This window comes from Furipterus horrens, unplaced genomic scaffold (assembly GCF_987537825.1).
Source record: "Furipterus horrens unplaced genomic scaffold, mFurHor1.1.pri manual_scaffold_10, whole genome shotgun sequence".
NCBI classification, from domain to species: domain Eukaryota; kingdom Metazoa; phylum Chordata; class Mammalia; order Chiroptera; family Furipteridae; genus Furipterus; species Furipterus horrens.
This window is the reverse complement of record NW_028327180.1, coordinates 20,293,194-20,319,896: the sequence shown is the minus strand read 5'-3', so window position 1 is coordinate 20,319,896 and position 26,703 is coordinate 20,293,194. Positions and strand designations below refer to the sequence as shown.

The following is a 26,703-nucleotide window of genomic DNA, read 5'->3' as shown; positions in this document are numbered from 1 at the left end:
GTCTCACTATGAAACTGTAAGGAAGCAGGGGACTGTGGCAGATTCTGCAGGTTGCCTCACCCTCAGCCCTCTAACTCTCTGCACACATTTCCCGGTCTCCTTGCAGCTAGGGTACTGGCATGTGGCCTACGTCCCCAGGAAGCATAGGCATCTAACCAGGACATGGATGAGAAATGAGCAATGAGAGGTGGGCACTGCATGCAGGGAGTTTGTGTCTGCTGGGGAGCGGAGTGATGGAGCCAAGTGCTCTTCTGGGACAACTAAGGTGGACTCTGGAACACAATATCCTACCTGCCAGGCACAGCAGAATCTGTGTGTGTGTGATTGTGTGTTTGTGTATGTGTGTGTGTTGACTGAGCAGTATCCAAACTGGTTCTAGGGTTCTCCCAAAATACTGGGAGCCACCTCATAACTTTCAGTAAATCTCTTTCTGCTTAAACTAGCTAGAGTTTTACTTGAGACCGAGAACCTAGACCTCTGTAGAATTTTGCACCTGGAAATGGGATGCTGCAATCTGGAATATGGGGTTGGATAACTAGGGGAAGTGGGGCTTGGAGCAGCAAAGGCACAGATACTGACTGAAAACAGAGCTAGTAACTCTCATTATGCAGTGACGTAAAATTTTGTCCAACCGTCCCATGCTGTGCCTCAGAAAGTAGACTGTGTGCTCTGAATGTTCCATTAGAAGAAACCATAACGAAAAAAAATGTGTCCTAGAATGAGGACATTTAACAGTGCCCAGAATTCCTAAATCCCGTCTCAAATTCAATATCACAAACTAAAAAAACAATGAAACACATTATGGATTTTATTTCTCTCAAACTTGAAGATTAGTGGAAACTATACAGGGAGTATCTGTCTATGCAGTTCATATGTTCAAAATGGCAATCCCAAATCATCAATATAAAAGTAAAATGATGAGCAGTGTTCTGTCTGAGAAGAGACAGGAGTAGATCAAATACTGTATAAATATTTCATTGAGATCACTTTGTATTTTGCTCATGTGTATTGCTTTGCAGCTTAAAATTACTTTTGCATTTCTCCCCCCACCCCTTCCTCTACTCCTTCCTCTCCCTCCTTTTCTTTCTTTTGCTCTCTCTCTTTCCCTCTCTCAGTCCCCTTTCCTGACTAGCATTTGTCATCTCCTGGTTTATTTTTTCTTCTTTCTTTTCTTTTTTTCTTTGACAATCGCCATTCTAACAAGTGTGAGGGGACACCTTACTGTGGTATTGATTTGCATTTCCCTAATGATGAGTGATGTTGAACACCGTTACATGTACTTGGCCTTCTTTGGAAAAATGTCTATCCAAGTCCTCAGCCCATTTTTCAACTGGATTGTTTGGATTTATTTATTTATTTTCTATTGAGCTATGTAAGTCCCTTATATATTTTTATATATTAGCCCCTTATCAGATATATGGTGTGCAAATATTTCCCCCCATTTCATAGGCTGCCTTCTCATTTTCTTGGTTGTTTCTTTTGCTGTGCAGAAGCTTTTTCATTTAAGGTAGTCCTATATGTTCACTTTTGCTCAGTATTAATTTTAAAATGTAAGTCTTGCATTGCCAAATTCAATTTCCCTTCCATTTTTCATCATCAGTAAAAGAAAGGGAAAGAAGTGGAACTGGAACAGAACTTTTCCCTGTAACACTAATATCGCCGGAAAACTTTACTTTTCTTTTTAAGAGCCAAAGGAGGGCGCCTGCCTTCTCTCATTTTACCTACATCACCTCTCTAAGCCTTGATTTCTCCTTATGTGCAATGTGGGAATCCAAGGCCGCTCAAATGTTATGTCCCGATGAGCGAATAAGTGCACTGGATTAGCAAAACGGAAGCCTTGAGAAGCCCGGGCCTGTGATCATGGCAGGCCCGCTTAGCTGTGAGGGGAAGCAATGATGCTGTAAGAAAGGGGCCTGCACACCAGGGTTGGGGGGCATAGCCCAGGGCCACATGAGGCCTGTTCAGAGGACAGCAGAAGAGAGCACTCTGGGAAAAGGGATCCTAATGTGAGCGAACTGGATCCCAGGACGGGGCGGCGGCATGAGCACAGGAAACCACCAGGGTGCTTTGTCTAGAATTATCACCTTAAGCCACCACTTCAAATACTTAGGGGGCTAATTAATGAAATTATAATTAATGATGGTGATAAGAAAGGAAGGGATTCTCAGAGCTGTAACTGTAAAAATATGTATGCTTACCCATTCCAGTCCCAGCTGGTGCAATTTCTCTTGAAAATATTTCCACTGCCTTCTTCTCTTTATGATGTACTGAAAGCCAGAGAACGACTTCTCGAGGACCCTATTAACAAGGAGTAGAAATTAACAAATGCAGAGATCAAAATAAGGCACAAATCTGTATTTGCATACCATAAGAGAAGAGTTTTTCTGGACCATATAAATATTTCTGGTTTGTATGTTTATTATAAGAAGTTTATTATTATAAGTTTTCCTGTCATGTCATACATGTCCACAAAAATAAACATTTACTAAAAACAGATGATAACACTCCTAGTTCCCTATAAATTAATAATAATTACTTTTACCTTAGGAATACAACTTGACACATGGTAAAGGCAGGTTGGAAAACTGCTAAAATTGTATTTGTAAAATTCCTTTGTTGTTTTTCCCACTTATCCTCTCTTTTATTTAATTGATGCCCATTCCTTTCCTCAAAGGACAGTTGATTTTAAATCATACGTGCAAAATTCCTATAGCTCAATTTCTCCTGAAGAGTATCTGCAACATAGATGACCTATAACCCTCAGGTAGTTTATTGCAGAATGAGTCAATTTTCCTAGTTTGAAACAGAATTAACTATAGAAGTATGTAAATAAAAATGTCATTTAAAAATTTTAAGAATTCAGCAATCACCTTCTTTGAACTGTACGGTCATTTGGAAGGTCACCAGAAAGAGGGAGATTCTAAGGTCTAGCTCTGCCTCTTACTCTGAAGATCTGCTTGTCATTAATTGTCAGTTCACGTCTCCATAACTCTGTTTTCCTTTCCAGTACAATACAGATCATATCAGCTCTCTAACTACTTCATAGAGTTATTATTTAAGATAAAATAATGTGGCATCAGATGGGAAACACTTCTTCAAGTACAAATATGAGACATAATTATTTTAATAAGACCAATAATTAAGTGTGCTGTCAATCTCTCTAAAACCAACTTATTGAATCTATCTGACAATTTAATTATGTGACTAAATAGAAGTTCATGGACACACCATGAAAAACAGACATATGTATGTACTGTTTTCAAGCAAGCTTTAATAAAGAGCCCCTTTGAAACAACAGAGTAAAAGTTGGCTTTCACAATAACCTTTCATTTTTAAGTTCTACATTCAGTAATTCTAATTCAGTCAATTAAATGTTGCAATTAAACCACCTAACAACTAACAGAGCACATATTTTTACGTATAGTGAAATATCTACACTTTGACAAATGGTTCCTGTTTTTGGGTTTTATCAAGCATCTAAAATTTCTCATATAATTCTAAATAGCCCCAAAGTTTATATCCTGACCTTACCACACACTAGTCTACAAATAAAACACAGAGGTTCTTGGCATTTGAGGGGCTTTATAAAGTGAAATGAATAACAGGCTGCAAAAATTATGAAACCAAGAATTCTTTCTCCAAAATAAAATATTTAGTCAATAGCTTGTTGAGCTTACTGTTTTATATAGAAAAGAAAATTCCCAAACAGAAGAGTCTTAATAAAGATTTGCACACAGAATGCTTGAGATATTTAATATATCAAAGACTATAACAATATTATTTTTCTCTTCTAAAATTTAATGAATCATCTTTTTATGTTTACTCAAGCCTTAATAATCCAGTTACAAAAGATGAAGCTCTTTTTAATCGATACTACATTGACATGAAACTCTTGCTTCTAGTGGTTAAAAGTGCAAATGCTAGAAGACTATAGAGGGTTCAAAACTGGGTCCTGCCCCTTATTAGCTGTTTGACCATCAGCAGTTACTCTGCCTCTCTGTACCCATGTTTCCTCATTTATAAAATGGAAGTACCAACATTGTACCTAAAAGGGTGGTTGTGACAGCTAAAGGACCACAAATAAAGCATTAGAACAGTGCCTGGCTCGTATCAACCTCTCAATTAGTGTTGCGATTGTTACTGTTATTTCCCATACATCTTTCCATCTTTGATTAACACTTAACTGAAAGCAATAACAACAGGCCAAAATATCTACAAATAATCCAGAATAAATAAATGGTCAAAGCTTTGTGAATAAGACTATTGAGGTTAAAAAGTCCTAAAAGTTATGCAAAAGGGTTAAAGATGTGAATAGAAGTTACATGAGACACACCTGTAATAATGCTGTTAGAAATAGACAATAGAGAAGAAAACAACCCAGACAAGGTCAATTAATTATCCATAATTTAATGAGATATTGATAGAACTTCATTTTGTTTAATTTGACCATTCATATTTTTAAAATAATCTCAAAATGCATTGGGATATATTAGGTTAATGAAGTTGATTTTAATGGGTGGTCACAATAGATGTGACCTATTTTATATATTGATTTTTTTAATGTAAGCAAAAACAATTCAGAATCTCTTATCCCTTTTCTAGTAAATAGCTAGAAAATTTCCCATAAAAATAGAAGAACTATTATTTCTGCTTTTGCTGCTAAGGAACAATATATATTAAGGGCTTACCAGAAGTTAAAAATTTAAATATTCAGAACTCTCTAAACACTTTTGAAGAAAACAATATATGTGACATCCAAGAGCCTAAACATAACTCAAATATTAAAGGTAGGATTAGAATAAAAAGGGGACAGAACTGGGGTGAGTTTTGCCATAGGCAAATAGAAAATTCAAATCAAATAATAAGCTTGCTATAGAACGTAGATTTTAAAGACATACACCATAAAATAGAAGTAACCCATTAAACCTTGGTCAAGTTGGTCTTCACAATAAACACTTTCATCCAGAAGTGATTAAGAATATTCCAAACCATTCATTTACATTGGAATAAGAAATGTGCAGTTCTACTTACTCCATTTAAATTTGCTTTAGCTTGTGCTCCATATGTTTCTTCAGATCCTAAAATTTGAACATGAACCTCACTATAATCTTCTAAGCCAGCTTCTTCAAACATAAGACGAGTTCTGCAGCAAAGTATTTGTGACAAAAACAGAAATCATGAATTTATGGTAGATCCGTTCCAACATTCCCTTAGTTTTGGTTCCTGATAAAAAAAAAAATACCCATTTTGGATGTCAGAAACAATTACAGTTGAAGGACTAGGGTAATTCAGGGCACTTAAGGTATCAAGTCATTCTGAATATCAGCTTTAGTGTCAAACCACAACACTTGGTACGTTATAGTCTCAATGTCCTTATTTTCTAAACAGTCTAAAATTGAAGAATTGTCTCTTTGACCCAATAATTACATGTGCAAATACTTATTATATTTCTAATAGATTAGAGTTTATGGGTTTTTTTTGTTGTTGTTGTTGCTTTAAGTATTGTTATTGATCTATTGTATTATATATGGTCAAAAGATGTTGTCTGTAAAATTTCTACTTCCTGAAACAGATTAAGGTAGCCTTGAGAATACTTGAAAACAAGGTACATACTTGTCTTTGGGGGGGTGTTCTATCTATAACTATTAATTCAACACTATTATATTATTCTAATACTCTATGTTCTTTTTTAGTCAATTTGATAATACTAATATCTATTAAAAATTTCCACAGCAATTGTATTTCTCTCCATTTCTCTATAGGTATCTAGTAGTTCTGACCTAAATGTCTCAATGCTGTTATTTAGCACATCAAGGGCATGACTATATGATCTTTATTGTGTATGATACATTTTATGCCATTAAAATCATAGTTTACTATCAATATCATCTTTATTTATTTACTTCTCATTCTCCTCCTCCTTTTTCTTATTCCTTGCCTACCAATATTTTTTACTTTTTTCACTTGTTTTAGTTCAATGTGCATTATAACAGTTGGTCTTTGATTTGAATCTATTCTAAGAGATTATCTTTCAATTGAGCAGTTTATAATATTTATGTTTATTTACGTGACTATGATTTTGACTTGAGATCTTGTTTTATGCTGTTTTAATGTTTGCTTTGTTTTCTGACTTTTGGAATAGTCATTCATTCATTCAACAATATTTATTAAATAAGTTGTGTCAGATATTGTGACAGTAACTATGTTTCCATTGCTTTTATTTTATTTTATTTAAGTGCCTAAGAAGGTATTTATCTTTAATGCTTTTCTGTTTAAACATCGCTTAGTAAAGCCCTTCTTAACTGCTAAATTTAAATTATGTTTCCCTATTATTCTTTTTTATAACAGCCTTTAATATTTATTCAATTCTTTATTTGTAGTTTAATGTCTATCCACATATTAAACTCCATTAGGATAGGCACCTGTCTGCTCACAACTTTATTCAAGGCCGAGAAGTGACTGGCATGGAGTGATTCAAATGTTAGTTGAGAGAATTAATTAATAATGTAGACAGAATTAAAAATTCAAATTGTAGTTGTCTTTAATTTAAAAACACTTGGATTTTATATCAAATAATGGGATCATGGGCTATTTTCATTCATTTTCTTGTTTACATATTTTTGCACTTCAAATTGTTTCATGACCACCATTGTTGATAAAGAATGAAATAATGTGATATGAATTCCTATTAAAAAAAAAGAAATTAGAACTAATTTTTTTTTCATATCTCTCACCGACACTTACTTATTTTTATTAACAGGGGTTTCAATCCTTAACCCAGACTCTTGTGATTAACACAGTAACATGCTTTCAGTATGACATAGTAGGGACTATGACTCCAGTGGATAGGATATCAATTATTTGATTCAAGTATCAGAAATTTTATAAACATTGTTAAATTTGGTTTATAGAAATACTATGAAATTTCTTTATATATATATATGTATATATGTTTTTAAGAAAAGATAACTTTCTGGGACAAACTAACTGATCTCTAGATACCAAACACTTGTAGGTACCGCATGACCTGTGAAAGGGTCAGTTACTTCTCATTCTATTGCCTGTGTACACTAACTTTCTAAACACAATCTTTAGGTTAAAAAAAAATAAAGTACAGGTTTTCTAGTAGAATTTGGCATTTATAACACTTTTCTAATACCTACCTGTTTTTAGGTATGTGTGCCTATTAAACTGTGAAATTGTTGGTGCAGGGCTCATCTGCATCAGTACCTGTCACTTCAAATATAATGTGCTGAGTGAACATATATACTCATACACACATTTAGGGGAAATATTAAGTGATCATAATAATGATTCTTGTTAAGTAACTTGGTCACTAACATGCTTTCAATTTAGTCAGACTGGAAAACCTATCTTTTTGTTTTGTGTACACACCTTTTTAAAATACTTTCAGCTGTTCTCCTTCCCTTTTCAGTTGCTCTTGGTCCTCCCATTGGGCAGAGAGCAGTTGCTTTGAAACCATCATGGTAACACGCACTTACCTGATGACATAAGGTTACAAATATAAACAATGGCATAACCTATGCCAACAATAATATGCCCTAGAATGGACCATATAACTACCGACCAGGAGCTATCGTCTCTTCCAATTACATCAACAAGTAAAGTTGTCTTTTCTTAAATGAAATAATGACTCTTACAGAGGTAAAGTGGCAGTTTTAAAAATAAATGCTGTGGGGTAAGGTTATAATAAAAAAGTAATTTCATTGTAGAAAGTTAGAAAAAAATACATAAAAACTGTTTTAAACCGAGTTGTGACTTTTTAATAGAGTATATCACAGAAAATAGGTCTTTCACATGGAGTTTTAAGAAACTCAAAGTTCTAACTGCAAACGATAGTAGAGATCTTATGGGTACTGCTTAAAATTATGGAAGAGACTGGCCCAGCTGTGAAGGGATATCCCACTTACCAAGTGATGAAAACAAAATACCAACAACTCAAGAGTAAATTGATATTTAAAGTTCATTATAAGAAATATGTTCTTTCAAAACTACTTTTGAGTTAATGCTGAATGCAATCAATTATCTTAAAATTTCACTAGCTAAATAACTAAATAATTAATTACAGCTATATCTGAACTTTATTTCTGAACTTAGAGAAATATGTTTATGGCTTTAAATTGTACTGCTGTTTAAGCTTCCAATCAAGCTTTTTCTTCTATTCAGGATAAGAATTTGCAGATACTCTATGGGAAACATTCTAAAGGTCCAAAAAGAATGTAATAGTTAAGTAAACTGTGATATATGCAGATAATGGGATGCTATGGAGCACATTCAAAATAACGTTAAAAGTATTTAATCATGAGGAAATGTTCCCAATGTTAAATTAATATAATCAAAATATCTAAATATGTGTTTATATTTGAACATGGCTGCCACCCTTTTTTGTTTATGCTAGTTTGGATTGTTTGTTATTTGCAATCAAAAAGTATTAACTAAAATACTTGTAGATTATTAATGAAAAATCCATTTCAAAACTTGTTTGCTTCTTTTTTTAACTGATGCTTTGCTTTTAGAAACAGCATCACTTTGTAGCATGAGAGCCCTTGTTAAAGCAACAGGATTATAAAAAGCACATTTGCCTAAATTTTGTTTTCTGCCATGAACATAGCACATCTAAAATAGTAACATTATTAATATCATACATGTATATATTTCTCTGTATTAATACTTCAAAACCTATCCCACAGTCCTTTTCTATGATGCTTCATAATTGTGATATTGCCATACATACCTATAGTTTCATATAAATAATGATTTCCCTAAATTTAAGAAATTGCCATAGTTAAGTATAATTATAAGTTCTGGAATTTACATATATATATATATATATATATATATATATATATATATATATATCAGTTAATCTTACCAATATCAAGAAACCAGATATGGTCTGTGGGCTTATCCTCCCTCATGCTTTCTGTCTACTTTCTATAGGAAATTAATACTTTATGCTTAATTAAATAGCGTATCTATTGCACAGAGGGATACCACTATGTTTCCTCCCTGAATTCTAAACAGGTAACAATATCACACAAGAGAAAAGACCTTATAGAAGGCAGAAGGAAGCGACCCCTTTGCTCCTTGAACATGCACTGCTCCACCTTCAATACCTAATTAAAGGGAAAAACAGGATCACTTAGTTTAACACAAAATCTGCTTATTTTATTTTTTATTTAAAAAAAATGTTTAATCCTCACCTGAAGACATGGTCATTTATTTTAGAGAGATGGGAAGGGAGGAAAAGACAGGGAGAAAAACATCAATGTGAGAGAGAAACATGGAGATCAACTATCTCCCACATATGCCCCAACCTGGGGGCCGAACCCGCCACCTAGGCATGCGCCATGACCAGGAATTGAACTGGTAACGTTTTAGCTTATAGGACGATGCTCCAACCAACTGAGCCGCACCAGCCAGGGCTGTTCATTACTTTTAATAAATAGTTGAGTTTTTTTTTTTTTTTATTAATGAGGAGTATTAGAAATTCTCCTAAAATAAGAAATGCAACTTATTTTAACTTGCTATCTATTTAAATTACATCATTAACAAAGTCACAACAGGCTTTTTAAGTTTCTGAATACATCCTTGTGAAGTGAAAAGATCTTTAACAGCCTCACCAATGAAACTGTCATTACTTAGTGAAGTGTCAGAAAAGCTGAGTAGTTACAGCCTAATAATAACAGTTCACATTCTTATCTTATAAATGCAGTTGTGTGCTATTTTACACGTCTATGTCCATTAAGTATAATCTCTCTCTGAACTAAATAACATCTAAACCACTACTCAGGATGAATAATTAATGGTATGAGAATAACGTGTGTGTTAATAAAAATTGGTTCTAAGCAAACAGATGCATAACAGTGGATAAATAATATGCATGCCTACATTATTTGGTAAATGTGATTAAACAAATATATAAATTTTTGCAGACAATAGGCAATTTTCAAGAGAAGCAAAAATCTTAGTTACAATCTTCATATCACTGAAAGCAGCCTGAGAGTTTTCTAATCTAACTTATTTAACAATATTGTGCAGTAAACATAAAGAAAACTTTAAATTCTCAAAACAAAGATTATAAAGTTATAGTTTTATTACACTTCTATCTTTAGTATCTACTTGGTCAAACAAATATTTTGTCTCTGGGAGCACAAAATTGTTGAAGGAGCAAGGACTTGGTAATCTGGGAGAACTCGATTTAATTCCCAGGCTAGCTCTGTGCTCTCAGGCAAGTTACTCAGTATCTTTCTCTCCCTTTCCTCGCCTGTAAAATGAGCATAAAAACTCCTTCAAAAGAGAGCTGTAAAGATTAAAGACCTATATGGAGCCTATCTCACAGGATGACGGTAGTAATGTCGTAGCTGGTGCTCGGTTAATTTTCCTCTTCCTTTCTCAAGTGGCCATTCAGAAACCATGTGCATTTTGAACTGAATTCCTAGCTGCAAACTATTTACAGTGAGAAACATTATAGCTGATTTATATTCTACAACCTGAAATGAATCTTTCAAAGACCCCAGTATCTAAATCATTTGAAACAATATTATTTCAATAGGTTCAATAAAGCTCTCTTAGAATTTCTTACATTTCACGACCCAGCTAGCTTTGTCTTTAAGTGCCTTTACAAGGATTGATTTAAAATCAAGAAGCCAGTCAAACAAAACTATAACTATACCTCTTAATTCAGGCTTATAATATAACTAAACAGCCTGCAATACCAGAGAGTCAGCAAAGTAAACACTGGGAAGAGATAGTTGGCCTTGTTGTCCCTGTTAAGCATGTCGAAGTACGGCATCAAAAAATATTTGAACAATCTGCCTAATTTCCATCTGTTATATTTCTCAGAGGATAACTAAAAGTTCATGTGAAAGTTCATGGTAAGTTCAAATATGTCATATCAGGGCATTTACAGGGTAAAAGTTCACTGGGAGTTTATTATTATTTTTTAAAGACTGAAGTGGAAAAAGAATAAATATACTAATTGAAGTTATTTTAAATTGCATTACGACCACTGCATGTTTAAGCATCATAAATACAAATTATAAATTTTAAAAGGCCATGTGCAATGCATAATGGCAACAATGATGATTATAAGGAAGACGCCTAAGATAGTACCCTCCTTAGAGACTGTTCTTAGAGGAGAATCAGTAGATTATTTTTGGTTGTTCCAGATATTATTTAAAGAACAAGTTGTCACATTTTACATGGTATTGGATACTTTGTTTAAACTACATATTTAGAATCAGTAATGTAAAAACATAGAAAAAGAAAGGAACATCAGAAATAATAAATGAATACAGGCATACCTCATTTTATTGTGCATCCCTTGACTGCACTTCAGAAATATTGTTTTTACCAAGTTGAAGGTGTGTGGCAACTCTGTGCCCAGCAAGTCTATCAGTGCCATTTTTCCAACAACATTTGCTCACTTCCATTATTTCTGTCACATGTTGGTAATTCTTATAATATTCCCAAGTCTTTCACTATTATTACATTTGCTATGGTGATCTGGGATAAGTGATCTTTGGGCTACTATTGTGATTGTTCAGAGGAGCCACGGACCTTGCCCTTGTGCCTGTTCTCAGTGCTCCACTGAACGGCCATTTCCCTTCTTTCTCCCTCTTCTGGGGCCTCCCTATTCACTGAGTCATAATAACACTGAAATTAGGCCACTCAAAAGCCTTACAATGGCCTCTAAGTGTTCAAGTGAAAAGAAGACTTGCAAGTCTCTCCTTTTAAATCAAAAGCTAGAAATGATTCAGCTTAGTGAAGAAGGCAGGTCAAAAGCTGAGACAGGCTGAACAGCAGGCCTCGGGTGCCAAAGAGCCAAATTGTTCATGCAAAGGAAAAGTTCTTGAAGGATGTTAGAAGTGTTCCTCCAGTGAACACCTGACTGATAAGAGGGTGGAACTGCCTTTTTTTTTTTTTTTTTTTTTTGGCTAACATGGAGGAATTTTTAGTGGTTTGGAGAGAAGATCAAACCAACCATAGCATTCCTTTAAGCCAATCCTAATCCTGAACAAGGCATTGACTCTCTTCAACTCTCTGAAGGTTGAGAGAAGTGATGAAGCTGCAGAAGAGAAGCTTGAAGCTAGCAGAGGTCGGTGCGTGAGGTTTAAGGAAGGAAACTGTCTCCATATAATAAAGAAGCAAGGTGAAGCAGCAAGTGCTGATGTAGAAGCTGCGGCAAGTTATCCAGTGAATCTAAGCTGAGATAGTGAAAGTGGCTACACTAAATAACAGGTTTTCAATGTAGACAAACAACTTTCTTTTGGAAGAAAGTGCCATCTATGACTTTCAGAGCTGGAGAGGGGAAGCCAATGCCTGGCTTCAAAGCTTCAAAGGATAGGCTGACTCTCTTGTTAGTGCGTAATGCAGCTGGTGACTTCAGGTTAAATCCAGTGCTCATTTATCTTTCTGAAAATCCCAGGGTCCTTAAGAATTAGGTTAAATCTACTCCACTTGTGTTTTATAAGTGAAACAACAAAGCCTGAATGATAGTACATCTGTTTGCAACATGGTTTACTGAATATTTAACCCCACTGTTGAGACCCGCTACTCAGAAAGAAAGATTCCTTTCAAAATATGATTGCTCATTGACAATGTACCTGGTCACCCAAGAGCTCTGAGGGAGATATACAACAAGATTTCATGTTGTTCTTTGGCTTGCAAATACAATATCCATTCTGCAGCCCATTTATCAGGAAGTTATGTAAATAAAACTTGTATATGCACTGGGAAACAAAAAAAAATTATGATTTGCTTTACTGCTAATATTCACCTTACTGTGGTGGTCTGGAACCAAACCCCCAATATCTCCAAAGTATGCCTGAATCATCTTACCACTTAGTTAAATAAAGATGAGTCTTAGTTTGCAATTGCTAAGAATGCTATTTAAGGTACGCCATTTGTAGGCTACTTATAACAAATGTAGGAAGTCAAGACAAATATGTTTCATTTGGACCAAAATCACTAAATCACTGAAAAAAATCTAAATCAAACAACCATTAGTTTGAATTGCTGAAGCAAAAAATTAGGATTTTTCTTTTGGGAAAACCTTCTTATTTTTTGAAAAATTTAGAAGAATAACAGTGAAAACACACACAAAATTTAGGACACAATTTCTGGGTTCACTAAAACATTTTCTTTGTATAAAGTACTAATATGTATTTCAAGTTTAGTAAAGGATTCTACATGGATTGAGTAAAAAATACATGCCATTTTCTCACTTCCTCCTATCCTCAGCTTCACAACATAGCTTTACGTGTATAATTTGCTTCTTAAATTGAAAAGCACATTAATTTCTCTCCATCATATCTATATTCTCTTTATGATGTATTGTCAATTGGTTTTAATTGAGCATAGGATTTATTTGCTCATTCACTCAATAAATGTTTATCTTGTATTTATTATTTGTAAGGTGCTATACTAGAGATTATAAAGAACACAGAAATTAACCAGAACATAGTTCTGTTTTCAAGAAGTCTACAATGTAGTAGAAGGCATATGAAACAAAAATAATATATAAATAAGTAAGTACAGCAACGTTGAAGTCATTTAGTGCCATGTGAAAGATATAGGTAAAATGATTTGGAAGTTCATAGAAAGCTAATCTTGGACTTAATACCTAATTAAGACACTATTTTTCTTTTCTTTTTTTTCCAAATTGTTAAACAAGTGTTAAAAGCAAACTTAAAAAAAAACTCTATCCTACTTCATTCCAACTACCTTCTAATTTATGTCATTGATCACATTATAGAATTGCCAAGTTATCCCACATTTGGCTTAGAAAAGACGATATTGGATTTGAAAACAAATACAAATTTATATTAAAAACTTCTAGAGGGGAAGGGAGAGAATGTACTGTTTAAAAGCAAAACTGTATCAGCCACTGACCTGGAATTTCAGTAATAGAGACTTGAGAAAAGTCACAAGTCACATCAGGTAAGAGGAACCGCTGCGGATCGCCGATTTCATACAATAGCTGCTCAGCCACTGTACCAAAGGAGACCAACCCCCCCGTGCCAGGGGGCTTAGAAAGGATGAACTGCCCATCAGGAAAGCATTCCAGGACAGGAAATCCTATATTGTGCCTGGGTGAAAAACAGGGGACGCTATGGTTCAGAACAGCCAGGAAGAAAACCTCAGGAAAAGATATTACATGATACCAAATGGTACTTTTGATGAATAACGAAAATCCAAAGTTTTGGACTTTACATATTATATTACCTTTTACAATCATATGGTGGCTTATTAATGCGTGATAAGCACTGAATATGGATGATGTCTGGGAGCCAAAGAGAAAGAAACCATAGTGAAAGGAATGGATGAATATTTAGAATAGAAATTCAGATGCTGTCTTTCCGAAGGTTTGGAAATGGTCTCTAGCTTCTCTTGTTGTGAAAGTGATGAGAACCCCAGCATGATATTCAAGAATCAGAAGGGAGGGGTGAGACTATGGGAGCTGTGATGTCTAAAGAGAGCCACACATCATTCGATTCCTGCCCCACCAGATTCCTATGGTCCCTCACGAGCCTCAGAGTGAGCGTGGTTTACGCCGTTAGTGATCAGCTGGGGTCCCCCTCCCTGTGGTGATTGCTGGAGGGATGGGGTGGGTGAAGGTGGAAGAAGGTGTAGGGGGGATAAATAGGAATGGCAAAAAATACAAAAAAAACACATTAAAAAAAAAATAAAAGCAACAGGTTGAGGACATATTTCCCATCAGTGCTATAAGCCTGTTTTTATTGCTGCCCAACAGTCTGGTGCCATATGACAGCCCAGGAAGAAGAGAAGTAAGAGTTATAAGTGTGAGCAGCACCTGCCTGGCTCTTGAGAAGGTTCAGAGAAAGGGTGGGCGACCAGACTGGAAGGAGACGGCCACTGTCTAGATTGACAGGGGTCTGCAATGTCATCTACAGAGTCCTAATTTACTCTAGAGGCAAAGGCCTTTGAGCTATAAGCTTCTCATTATAAGCTGGCTCATGCGGGAGCTTCTTAGAGTGGAGATCAAGAGACTTCTAAGAACAAGGCCCTGGATGGAATGGGGTGGTAGAAAAAGGAATTAACCAGCATGTCCTGAAATGTCAAGGTTCTTGTATATTCAGTGTATTTAGTCCTAAAAGAGAGAGACTCTATTTCTATTTCAGGTACTGCATTGGTTTCCTAGGGCTCCCATACAAAGTACCAAACGCTAGATGGCTTAAAGCAACAGAAATGTATTATCTCAGTTGTGGAGACTAGAGGTTTGAAGTCAAGGTTGCCAACAAGCAGGGTGATGCTCTCTTGATGGCTCTAGGGGAGACTCCTGCCTGGTCCTCCCCTAGCTTCTGGTGTTCCTTGGTTTGTACACGTATCACTCTAGTTGTCTTCACAGGGTCTGTCTTCACATTGTTTTCCCTCTGTATGTGTCTTTTGCTAGGTCCAAATTTCTTTTTCTAAGAATAAAAGTCCTATTGGATTAAGGCCCACCCTAATTATCTTATTTTGACTTAATTACCGCGGTAAAGACACTATTTCGAAATGAAGTCACATTCTAAGGTACTGGGTGTTAGAGCTACAACATATCTTTGAGGGGACACAATTCAACCCCCAGAAAGTACAAAGCTCAGCCTAGTAATAAACTAGAGACCATAATAATAAGACTATAAATACATCATATACTATTTTAGGGAACTGTGACTTTTTAACATGCCAAAAAGAATTCTCCTGGAATTCAGCTCTGGATTCTAACAAGATGATGATGGCTAGGATATAAAGTTTGTCTGTGTTTCACAATACAGATGGAAAGCAATATACAATACATACAAAAAACAATAATAAATTTAAATTAGCAATAATTACAGTTTAATAAACAGAAAATAAAATTTCTAAATGGAGAGGTTATATGCCATGCTGTAACACACACACACACACACACACACACACACACACACACACACAATATAGCTTCCTACCAGTCTGGCACCAAATGCCAGTCTGTGAATATACCACCAGTACTTTGAGCACCGCATTCAATGAGATGACCTGCAAGGCTACAAAGCAAACAAACAAACAACAACAACAAAAATAAAAACAGCATTAATATGGTGAGCAAAATTTTCAAGACATTATTTTTGAAGGTATTGCCATAAAAGTGGGAAAAAACTTTACATAGGTGCCATTTTATTTTTGTTTGTCTTACTATAAAGTAAGCTAATACCACAGAAAAGCTGGCTTGGAATAACAGAAAATACCGCAGTTTAAGAATCATAGGAACCCAGGACACGAGGCAGATTTTGATCAAAATGGGGCTAACGCATTACTGGCAAAATTGTGAGAATTAACTGAGATAAAAATATGTGAAAGCACCATGAAAATGGCAAATCGCTCCAAAATGTAAGTTATTACTGGGCTTAAAGTGTGACATTACATTGTCATTATGTTATAGAATAGGAAAGAAAGTTTATACAATATTATCACTAAAACATATCAAGAAATCTATTATCAAAACTCTCTCTCCAAAAATCTGGAAGATCTGAAGCTCTTTATACAGTTGAAAACATGGGATAATAAAACACTTTGCGTTTCAGTTATTTGGCCCATGTGAATCCAGGCTCTACCACCTAACTAGCTATGTACCTCTGGGCCAGTCACATAACCCTACTGTGTATCAATTCCCTCAGCTCTCAAAAGGGGATAACAGCAATTATTTGCTTAATAAGTAAATTGTGAGAAAAAAATAATTATTTTGTTATGTGCCTATTGCAAAGTAGGCATTCAATAAACAAAGGTTACTTAGTTTCATAAAGTTTCTTCAATCTTTTTAGAAGATGTCTTTTTTTAGCTTCAAAACCCTGTAGTATTAAAGAAATAAAATTATATTCAGTTTAAAATGTATTTAAGGTGACTTACCAGACACATGTATTTTAATTTCTGAAAAGCTTAAGTAAATGTTACTGTAGTATAGGTAAATGAGTAAAATTATTATTAATATTAGTATTAAACTTACCTACCAGCTGCTAATAAATCAAAGTCATTGCTTTTCCAACCAAACTATGAGAAAACAAAAAACAAAAAAAGTAATTATTATATTTACAGTTCATCCATTTAGATATAGAATCTTTACACAATATGTGTTCAAAATAAAGTAATTAATTCTCTACTTGACCTAAAATACAATTCAAAATTACTGCATAGGTTCAAATACAAAATTATATGGAGAAACTAACAAAAAATGTCTCATAAGAACTCGGAGTAGAACTTTACTCTGGACAAAATGAAAATAACCTGGACCAAATTTAACTACTACCTGAAACAACAAAAAAGCCAGGTAAAATATATGAAACAATGATTTTTAAGACATTGGACATCAAGCAAGAGAAGCCAGTGTTCCCTAAGCAATGTAAAGCAAATGAGATGAGCCTGTGGCTGAGTTTCCAGGCCAAGTGCTCAAAGCAGGAATCCAAATGGAACCTGGCAGATTCCCTGAGTTAAGGAGCTGAGAGTCTGGGGAGGCCAACGTGATAGAGTTCCCAGGATAGATTACCACATAGAGAGAGCTGTATAGAGAACCCTAGAGATCTTGACAGGGCCCCTTTCAAGTATTCAGCCAAAAACTAGCCAGCACATGGGTGTAAAGAAGCCACTCTAGTCTGGGAATAGTGCCCATTGACAACAGCTGGACTGGAAAATCTCATAATTCATAGGAAAAAGGGTAGGGGACTCAGGAAAGCCTTGCTGCAGTAGTGGGAAATAATCAGTCCTAAACTTTGTGCTTCTCTGGTCTTGTTAAACAAATCTTAAAAGCAAGACCAAAAAACATCAAACAATTATGAAATAAATGATCACATTCCAGGATGAAGCTCAGAAGTATTTACAGGAATATGAAAATATCTAGCAACCAACAAAGTAAAATTCACAACGTATGACATCCAGTCCAAAATTACCAGGCATACAAAAAAGCATGAAAATATGACCCACATTGAGAGAAAAATATATTAATTGAAACACACTCATATCCTACACATATAGTAAAATTAGTAGGCATTAAAATGCAGCTAGACATTGCTATAACTGCATTTTATGTGTTGAAAAAAATAAAACAGATCCAAACCAAAGCGTGCGCGCGCACACACACACACACACACACACACACAGACCCAAATTTGAACTTCTGAAGATAAAAATGACAAGTCTAAGATGAAAAAAAACAAACACTGATTGTGATGATGGCAAATTAGACATTGCAGTAAAAAAGATTATTCAACATGAAGAGATAGCAATAGAAACTGTTCCAAAGTTTCACGGAGAGAAAAAAGTGTATCAAAAATAAAGAGATCATCAGTGAGCTCTTGGAAAACTTTAAGTGAGATAGTGTATGTGTAACTGGAGTCCCAGAAGAGAAAGAGAGACATAAAAATTTGAAGAAATAACGGCTAAAATATTTTTAAATTGGATGAAATTATAAAGTCACAGATGCATGAAGGTCATAACCACCAAGTATAAGAAACATAGAAAACAAGGCACATCATAATAAAATTGCTCAAAAATAGTGATAGAGAAAATCTTAAAAGCAGACAATAAAAGAAAGACATGTTCCAGACAAAGATACAAAGATAAACATAGCAGCCATTTCTCATCAGAAGCAATGCTGAGAAGACAGTAATGCAACAACTTTAAATACCAAAAGAAAAGAACTTTCAACCTTGAATTTCATACTCAGGGAACATATCTTTCAAAAATAGTAGTGAAATAAAGACTGCTCCAGACATACAAAAACTGAAAGAATCACCACCAGCAGACCTTTATTATAACACTAAATGTTAAATGAAGTCCTAAGGCAGGAGGAAAATGATTCTAGATGGAAATATTGATTCACATGGGAGACGAAAGTACCACAAATGGGAAGGTCAATATATGGGTAAATATACAAGATTTTTTCTTAGCATTTAAAGTATTTATTATTATACTACCAATAAAATATAAGTAACAATAAATTAGAACATAATAGTAAAAATAATAAGAATGTATTGTTGAGTTTATAACACGTGGAAATAAAAGTATGAAAACAAAGGCACAAAAGATAGGAGGAGTGAAATAGAAATATATAATTGTGAAGTTCTTCTACTTCATGTGAAATATTATAATATCACTTGAAAGTAGACTGCAACATTAAAGAATTATACAACAAGCACTAGAGCCATCAGTAAAGTAACAACAAAAAAAAAAGTTACAGCTAATAAGCCAGTAAGTGACATAAAATGGAATTAAAAAAGAAAAAACCCTTAATCTCAAACAAAGTGGAAAATGGGGAACAAAGAGTTAGATGAAACAAATAGAAAACCAACAGCAAGATGACAGATTTAAGCCTAACTATACCAATAGTCACATTAACATAAATGATATAAACATCCTAATTAAAAGGCAGAGACTGTTAGATTATCAAAAAACAAGACTTGAAAGAAAGTGGGCATGGCTACATGCTACTAATCAGAAAAGGTAGATTTCAGAGCAAAGATGACTGCTACCTGGAATAAAAAAGGTCATTTCATCAGAAGGACATAATTGTGTAAATAGAACTGTGATTAACTGAAGCTCATGAGGTAATGCTTCCTAGGTGCATTCAGAATGTTCAGAGAGGGGAAGAAGCAGAGTAAATAGAGAAGTATACTTTATAAAACTTCCCTGCCCTCAAAATTGTGTTGGTACATGGGAGAGAAGAAATGGACTACTGAGGATCCCTAATTTAAGAAAACATGAAAGCTGACATTTCAGTTAGACACAAGGTTATAATATAAATCAACTCTGTAAAAGTTGGTTCTTTCATCCTCTTATGTCCATGAATTAACACACACACACACACACACACACACACACACACACACACACACACTATGCTCACTACTGTGATTTTTACTTTTTTTGAAGCAAACCAGTGATATCTGTCAGGCTCTGTGGTTATACAAACATACATAATATTTGTGTTCTTAAATAAAAATCCTGTCTTGTCTTTTTCTTTAATGTAACCTAATTTTTTAAATGTCATACTAAACCTAAATATTCTTCCAGCTATAACTCATAAAAAACAAAAACAAACAAAAAACCCCGAATAGATTAGTAGAGAAAAACTGCTCATTAATGCGTCACAAATAAATGGAAATGTGTTAGTGCCACCTTGTGGTAACCTCACACCTTGTAAAATTTTATACAAATAAAGAGGCTACATTTACTGGTTTTAGCTGTCTTCATTTTTATTTTTTAATTCAATTTTTACCTTGAAAATATTCTTCTGAATCTCTAATTGTATTAGGCCGTCTCTGAAAGCAGGTCTGAAAGCCTTGTTTTGGGGTCCCCAATAACTGCACGTGGCAGGTTTTCCATATACGTTACCCTAGATTGTGCTTTTATTCATTAGTACTTAAAAGCAGAATTTATCTTAAAGAGATCATCACAAAAACACCAAGATTCAGCCACAAATATCTACTGTAGCTTACTTAAAATAGTAGAAGTACTGGAGCCAACACACACGTCCAATTCTAAGTTGCTTAGATCATTTGTGCCATATATTAGGATCACGTGCAGCCATTGAAAATGATGTTTTGAAAAACACTGAATGATATTATTGTTCGAAGTACATTATTTTAAAAATCAGATTATTAGATACTATTCATAGGACGATCTCATTCTTGTTTGAGATATATATGTTACAGTTTTCACACTGATAATCCATAATGTTGTAGTCGCCACAAGGAGACATGGAGGACCCCCCAACCCCTACAGAATTAGGGTCAGATGTAAAGCCTGGTAATGATGCTGCTTACGCATGCCAAGAGCATATGAAAAGGTTTATCACTCACACATGGAGGCTTTCTGCGGAGAGTAAGGAAGTCTCCCTAGCACGTCTCAAGCTGGCTTGATCAGGGAAGGAGACTGGCTTGAATTTTACTGCAATAAAGGGGTATGCCGCGGTGAGGATCCCCACATGTCAGGCAGGGCTTGTGTGTTTTGAACTTCTCGCGGGAGCCACAGTCTCTCTCTTCATCAGAGTGCCCAAGTGTAGGGAGGAAAAGGAAGGGGGCGTGGTGGGGCTTGAGAACTGTCAGCAATCAAACATCAAAAATGGAGCCAGGCTTTTCATGACGCACATATATGATACTAACGGGTGTTCATGGCTGGCTGGCTGAAAGGCTATATACCAAAATGTTGACTGTAGGTGTGTGCGGTGGGGTTATTATTGCATTTTATTGTCTTCCTTTTGATTAACCACCTTTTTGAAAAGGAACTTGGATTGCCTGAGGATGCAGCAGTGACCGACAACAGACAGCCTCAGTGTTTGCGCAGCTTTGGGCCTTGAAGGACCAGAGAAACACAGTGCTGAGCGAACAGAAGTGACATGCCTGGGTCTAGTACTCAGAAGGCCTGAGGTGCCAGACCCTTCTGTGTTTTAGGGTCTCCACACATGGCCGTGTAAACTATGCAGCTCACAACCAACACGTGGGGCCACCTACATGGGTCCACATGAGGAATAAACGAGCCGCACGTGGTGCTCAACACAGAAAACCATTCCAAACATTTTTAAACTAGTTAATTCTTAACAATTAGCAGGCGCCATTTACTCTAAACAAGAAAATGAAACAAGGCCACCTTTCCCCAAGAAAACATCTATGCACCCTCGTCTCATTTTAAACATGCCACAAATAACAATGTAAATATCTGCAAATAGCAAAGTACAAGTGACAAGGTTTTCCTCTAAAATAGCTCCTCTAGCTCGTATTACTTTATTGTATAAATAATTTCTTATTATAAAAGTAATACTTGCTCCTCAAAGAAAATTTGAAAAGTGAAGAAATTACTCATTAAACTACTATGAACCCTAGTAGCTGGTATAAATTCTTTCCTGATCCTTACCTAGGTATAGGATTTTAATGTCTATTTTTCAACACTTTTCATCAGAATACTGGTATACTTTTTATTATCATGCATTTATTTTCCTGAAATTAAATAATATGCCTTTCCTGTGCTTTATCATTATTATAAAGATAATAATCAATAATGGTGTGTTACCATTTCCTTATATTAGATATTTTAAGGTGTTTATGGGTTTTTCCCTTATTATTTAAAAAAAGAAAATGTAATCCTGGTGCTGTGTCCAAAAGCCTAGAACCCACTTCTCTTTGATCTAGTACATCCCCTCTGCTAACAAATCTTGCCAGTTTTACCTCCTAACATTTTTTAATCAATACACTGCTCTCAGTTCCTTCCCTTGCTCAGGCCAGTAGTTCTCAGCAGGCCTCCAACAACAGCCTGGTGTTTCCGTCTGTTGCCCCTGGATTGCTTTGTAGCCAGAATGACCTCTTTAGAACTTACATCAATCATGCCAATTCCTTGCTTTTGATTTTCTTCAGTGGTTTAGTGAGCAAGTGTAACCATGACCTTCAGAGTCCTCTACGCTCTGGCTCCTGCCCCCTTCTCAGGCTCACCTTGCCCCATCCTTTCTCTTCGTCCCACCAGCCTGGACTTCCCAGCGTCCACATCCCTCCACCACATGCCCCAGGCCCTGGAACACGCTGAGCAGTGTCTTCCACTTCCAAGTTCTGTTTTATTCCAGAACAGAATTTATTCATTCTAAAGGTTTCACCTTAAATGTCACTTCACTGAAAGACCTTCCTGTCCCCCTTCAGAACAGATGAGAGCCTCCAGCTGTAAATTTCCTAGGCTCTCTGAACATTTCCTTGCATAATGCTCATCCTATCTCTAGTAACAATAACATGTTTGTGGGGACCTTACAGACACTGTACTGTTTCACCTGGGTCTGTTGTGGAAATGAAAATGCGGACGCAGAGGCTTGGAGAGCATGTAACTTCCCCAAGTCACAAAATTAATAAGAGGCAATTATAAATATTGGAGCCTCTTGAATATATATAGCAAATAATTTGCTCAATATATTCACAAAACCAGGGTTACAAAGAACAGTACTTTTTGACTGGGAGGAAGAAAGGAGAGAAGATAGATCAATATCGATAGGATCTAGCCCCCAAGAGATAAACTGGTTGGAAAATGGAGGGAAGGAAGAGTTGACTGGAGCAATAGATGGGCCCAAAGGTACATGGATTTGAGGATCAATATGAAGGCTTTAGAAGCAGCCTCCCATGGCGGATGCAGACTTAAACCTAAAGTACACAACTTTAAAAGACCAGTTACACTCTGGGTGGGGTCTGAATGGATGAACAGGGAGACCCAAGAAGCCTAAAATATGGATCATTCTACCTAAAAAGCACAGTGATCATTCTCTCTTTGTATGGAGAAAAAGAGCCCGCCACGCCCTTGAGACACTGGATTTGACTTGAGAATATGTTACAACAAGAACCTCTGGCCTCTAAGGGATTAAATGGGGGCCCACCAAGAGCTGGAAACTTGACCAAGAGTTAATACACCTAATTTTAGGAAAAATTATTATTAAAAAATTAACATAAGCAAAATAGTCCCCAAACATATAGATGGCTCCTCAAATTCTAAAGACTTTTCTAATAACCTTAAGATTCTAAAGGATTCCAAGGTATTGAATACAAAGGTGCAGAAGCTATCACATGAACCACATATACCAGTTTATAAACCAGTTTCCTGTGGTCATCTCTGAATAATTTGGTTAACAACAATAACAAATTATTCTACAGTATTTTCGTGGAATATCATCATTATATAAAATCAAATTTGAAATTCACTGTGTGCTTTTTGGTACACGGGACATATTAACCTCTAATAGAGGAGCCATATATTTACTTTGTACTTGTTTTGAATATTTTTGAAGTTAGCAAATTGACACCTAAAAACACACTTTGTAATGACCAAAGAAAGTTACTTGTGTGTTAGTAAGTAAAACAAAGATGATGCGCTCAAGGTGACAGGTATGATCTCCTCGTCAACTTACAGCATGAATGAGGGGTCCCAGCACGACAGCACTGTCCACACAGCGCCCGGTCAGAACGATGTCAGCACCAAGGTCCAGGGCCCTGCTTATCGGCCTCGCTCTTTGGGAAACAGAACATCCCTGTTATTGTTTTTAACCCAGGTCAGATGAAAGCTTTTGATTAAAACAAACAAAACTGCTTATCATTTTGTCCAATGACTCAAATAGGCTTCAAGTAATTCCAGGCATACAATGATGTGGACATAAGCACTCTCCTAGATATTTCCGTTATTATTATTTTTTAATCAGTATTTCCCGTAAACCTTTTTATCAGGTATTCTGCTGGCATCACACCCATTCTACAATGCTGGCTTGTCTGTGTTCACAATTCTGGAACATCAGTCATTTTTCTTCAGAGATGCTATTTCACAATCTCCTGGTGTCCAGTTTTACTGTTGAGAAGTATGTTATCAGTCTAATTATTGATGTTTGTGTATTGTCTTTTCTCTTTGGATGCTCTTACAATCTCAGATTTTGGTTTTAGACAGTTGCATTGTGTTATATCTTTTGTGTTTAATCTGCTTGGGCTTGGCTCTCCTTCTTGACCATATGGATAGATATGTTTCATCAACACTGAACAATGCTCGGCCTCGGTCTCTGGATATCGCTTTCACCCCATTCTTTATATTCTGTCCTGTCACTCTTTATTGAATAGAACATTAGACCTTATAATGCTATCCACATATCTCTAACTTTTCTTGCATTTTTCATCTCTTTAACCTGGGCTGCATTCTCAGAAATTTTCTCAGATCCATTTTCCACTTCATTAATCTTTCATTAATTGTATCACATCAGCTGTTTAATCTACCCATGGAGTTTCGATTTCAAAGATTATATGTTTGATTAATAAAGTTCATTTGGTTTCTATTCAAATCCTTCTAGGCCTTTTGTGAAAGCTTGTTCCCTGCTTATGGTTTTATTCCATCTTTATTTCTTTAAACATCTTTACCATGCTTCTTCCATTCTGCATCGAATCATCACAGTGTATGAATTCTGTGGACATTTACCTGTGCTTTGAAATTTCAGATTGTGAACTCCTATTAAGTTTGGTGAGGCTTCATCAGTGGAGCGGTCTCTTTTAGAGGAACATCTGGATTGGCATTTGCTTCTGCCATAAACTTCTTTAAGTAAATGACTTAAAAGCAACAGAAGCACCAAGTACACAGAGCCCCATCCTTCCAATCTCTTACAACCAAAGCTTTTAACTCCCAAAGGTTAAAGTTAAATTCTTCTTTCTGTCCTGCTGTTGGTTTAGATAAGTCGGGGGATACCACTGTAACAGCTACAGTTGTCAGAGAATGTCTGCCTCTGTTACCCCAGGCCTATGGTGTGGTGCGGGAGCTACAAACTTTGCTGGGCCTCCTGAAAGTCCTGTTCATCATCTTAAGAGTTTCTGCTGCTGCCTGGAACCCTGGGAAGAAGGCTTTTTAAATGATTAATACTTTGAAGTCCCATGTGGCCATTTGTACTCAGAAGGATGGAAGGGAGGGAGGGAGAGTGGGAGGAATAAAGAATATAAGAGAAAAGACCTTACCCAAGGTACACATTCATGCTTTTCATGGTGTCTGGAAAGTTCTTCCCACTCTCTATATCTGTGATAGCTGATCTTTGCAGAGTCTCCTTCTATAAATATTTTACAAAAATATTTTAAACCTTTATTCCTAGAGAGCTTACTTTTTATTATACAAAAGTAGGTTTACAGTTGTTCCTATGGGAACTAGTATAATGATTAATAATAATAATACAAAAATAAACTATGTTTTGCATACTCACAACTGTAAACCTACTTTTGCCCCACCCTGTATCTGTTAAAACAATAAAACATGTAATAGATATGTAGAATCCTATATATTTCATTACTGACATAAAGAAATTAGTATGTATTGAAAATAGTATTCTGTTTCAGGCACATTTCATACAGTGCTTCATTTAGCTTTCCAAGCAACCCTGTAAGGCAGGTATCAGAAGCTCCACTGTGTAGACAAGGGACCTAACTAACCAAGAAAGGCTGAGTGAAGCCTCCTGGAGAAGCGGGTAGGCTCTGGAGCCTGGCAAACCACTTGGCTCCTCTGTGCTTCTCTGAGTTCCTCCATTCTTAAAGCAGAAACTGATAGTATGGATCCCACAGGACTGGTGTAAATATGTATGCAATCTGCTCTTGCTCTTACAAAGTGATATGTGGAATTTGAAAGATCCTATAATAATTTCTCTCCAGGAAAGAATCAGGCTTCCTGTCAACCCGAAGTTAAGAATAAAACTTATCAATATCATTTCCCTGAAAGAAATGAGTTTTATTTTGCTTTCCAGCCCATGACCATGAAAGTACATGGTCTTTCTTGCCTGAAACATCTAGCCTGTCAAATTGAAGTGTTCATAAAAAACTTACCAATTTCGTTTCCCTTCCTGTTGTGCACAGAATGCATTACCTATAGCAGAATCCAGCAATCAGCTGGAACCCAAGTGACATTAAGATTACAAAGGTAGGTAATAACTTGTGCTAAATAACTTCATGTTTTGTAAGAAACACAATTTCGATTTAGACTTCCATGTCCAAAAAAGGGCCCCAAGTTATTTTAAACACAGTCTTTAGTAAACCAATAAATCTTTCATACCACATTCCTAAGTGGTTTATAAATGTAAATGGAGAACCAATCAAGGCAGCTGACATACCATGTTTTCTAGACTAAAGTGACACATATTAGAAAGATATTTCTAGAGCTCAGCCCAAAGAGTTATAC

General features: G+C 35.7%; 1 protein-coding gene across 2 annotated transcripts in view; it reads right to left on the bottom strand.

Annotated features, from left to right (window-relative positions):
* The window catches only part of LOC149999331 (uncharacterized), a 72,430-nt gene that overhangs the window by 39,317 nt on the left and 6,410 nt on the right, over positions 1–26,703 (bottom strand). For both annotated transcript variants that reach the window (XM_090288977.1, XM_090288976.1), the window contains exons 5-13: positions 25,500–25,588; positions 23,927–24,026; positions 17,009–17,052; positions 15,975–16,052; positions 13,918–14,114; positions 9,073–9,137; positions 7,396–7,502; positions 5,032–5,143; positions 2,199–2,298 (exon numbers count right to left, since the gene is read on the bottom strand). In XM_090288977.1, coding sequence (XP_090145103.1) covers positions 2,199–2,298; positions 5,032–5,143; positions 7,396–7,502; positions 9,073–9,137; positions 13,918–14,114; positions 15,975–16,052; positions 17,009–17,052; positions 23,927–24,026; positions 25,500–25,588 — 892 coding nt within the window. The remainder of the gene's footprint in view (positions 1–2,198; positions 2,299–5,031; positions 5,144–7,395; positions 7,503–9,072; positions 9,138–13,917; positions 14,115–15,974; positions 16,053–17,008; positions 17,053–23,926; positions 24,027–25,499; positions 25,589–26,703) is intronic.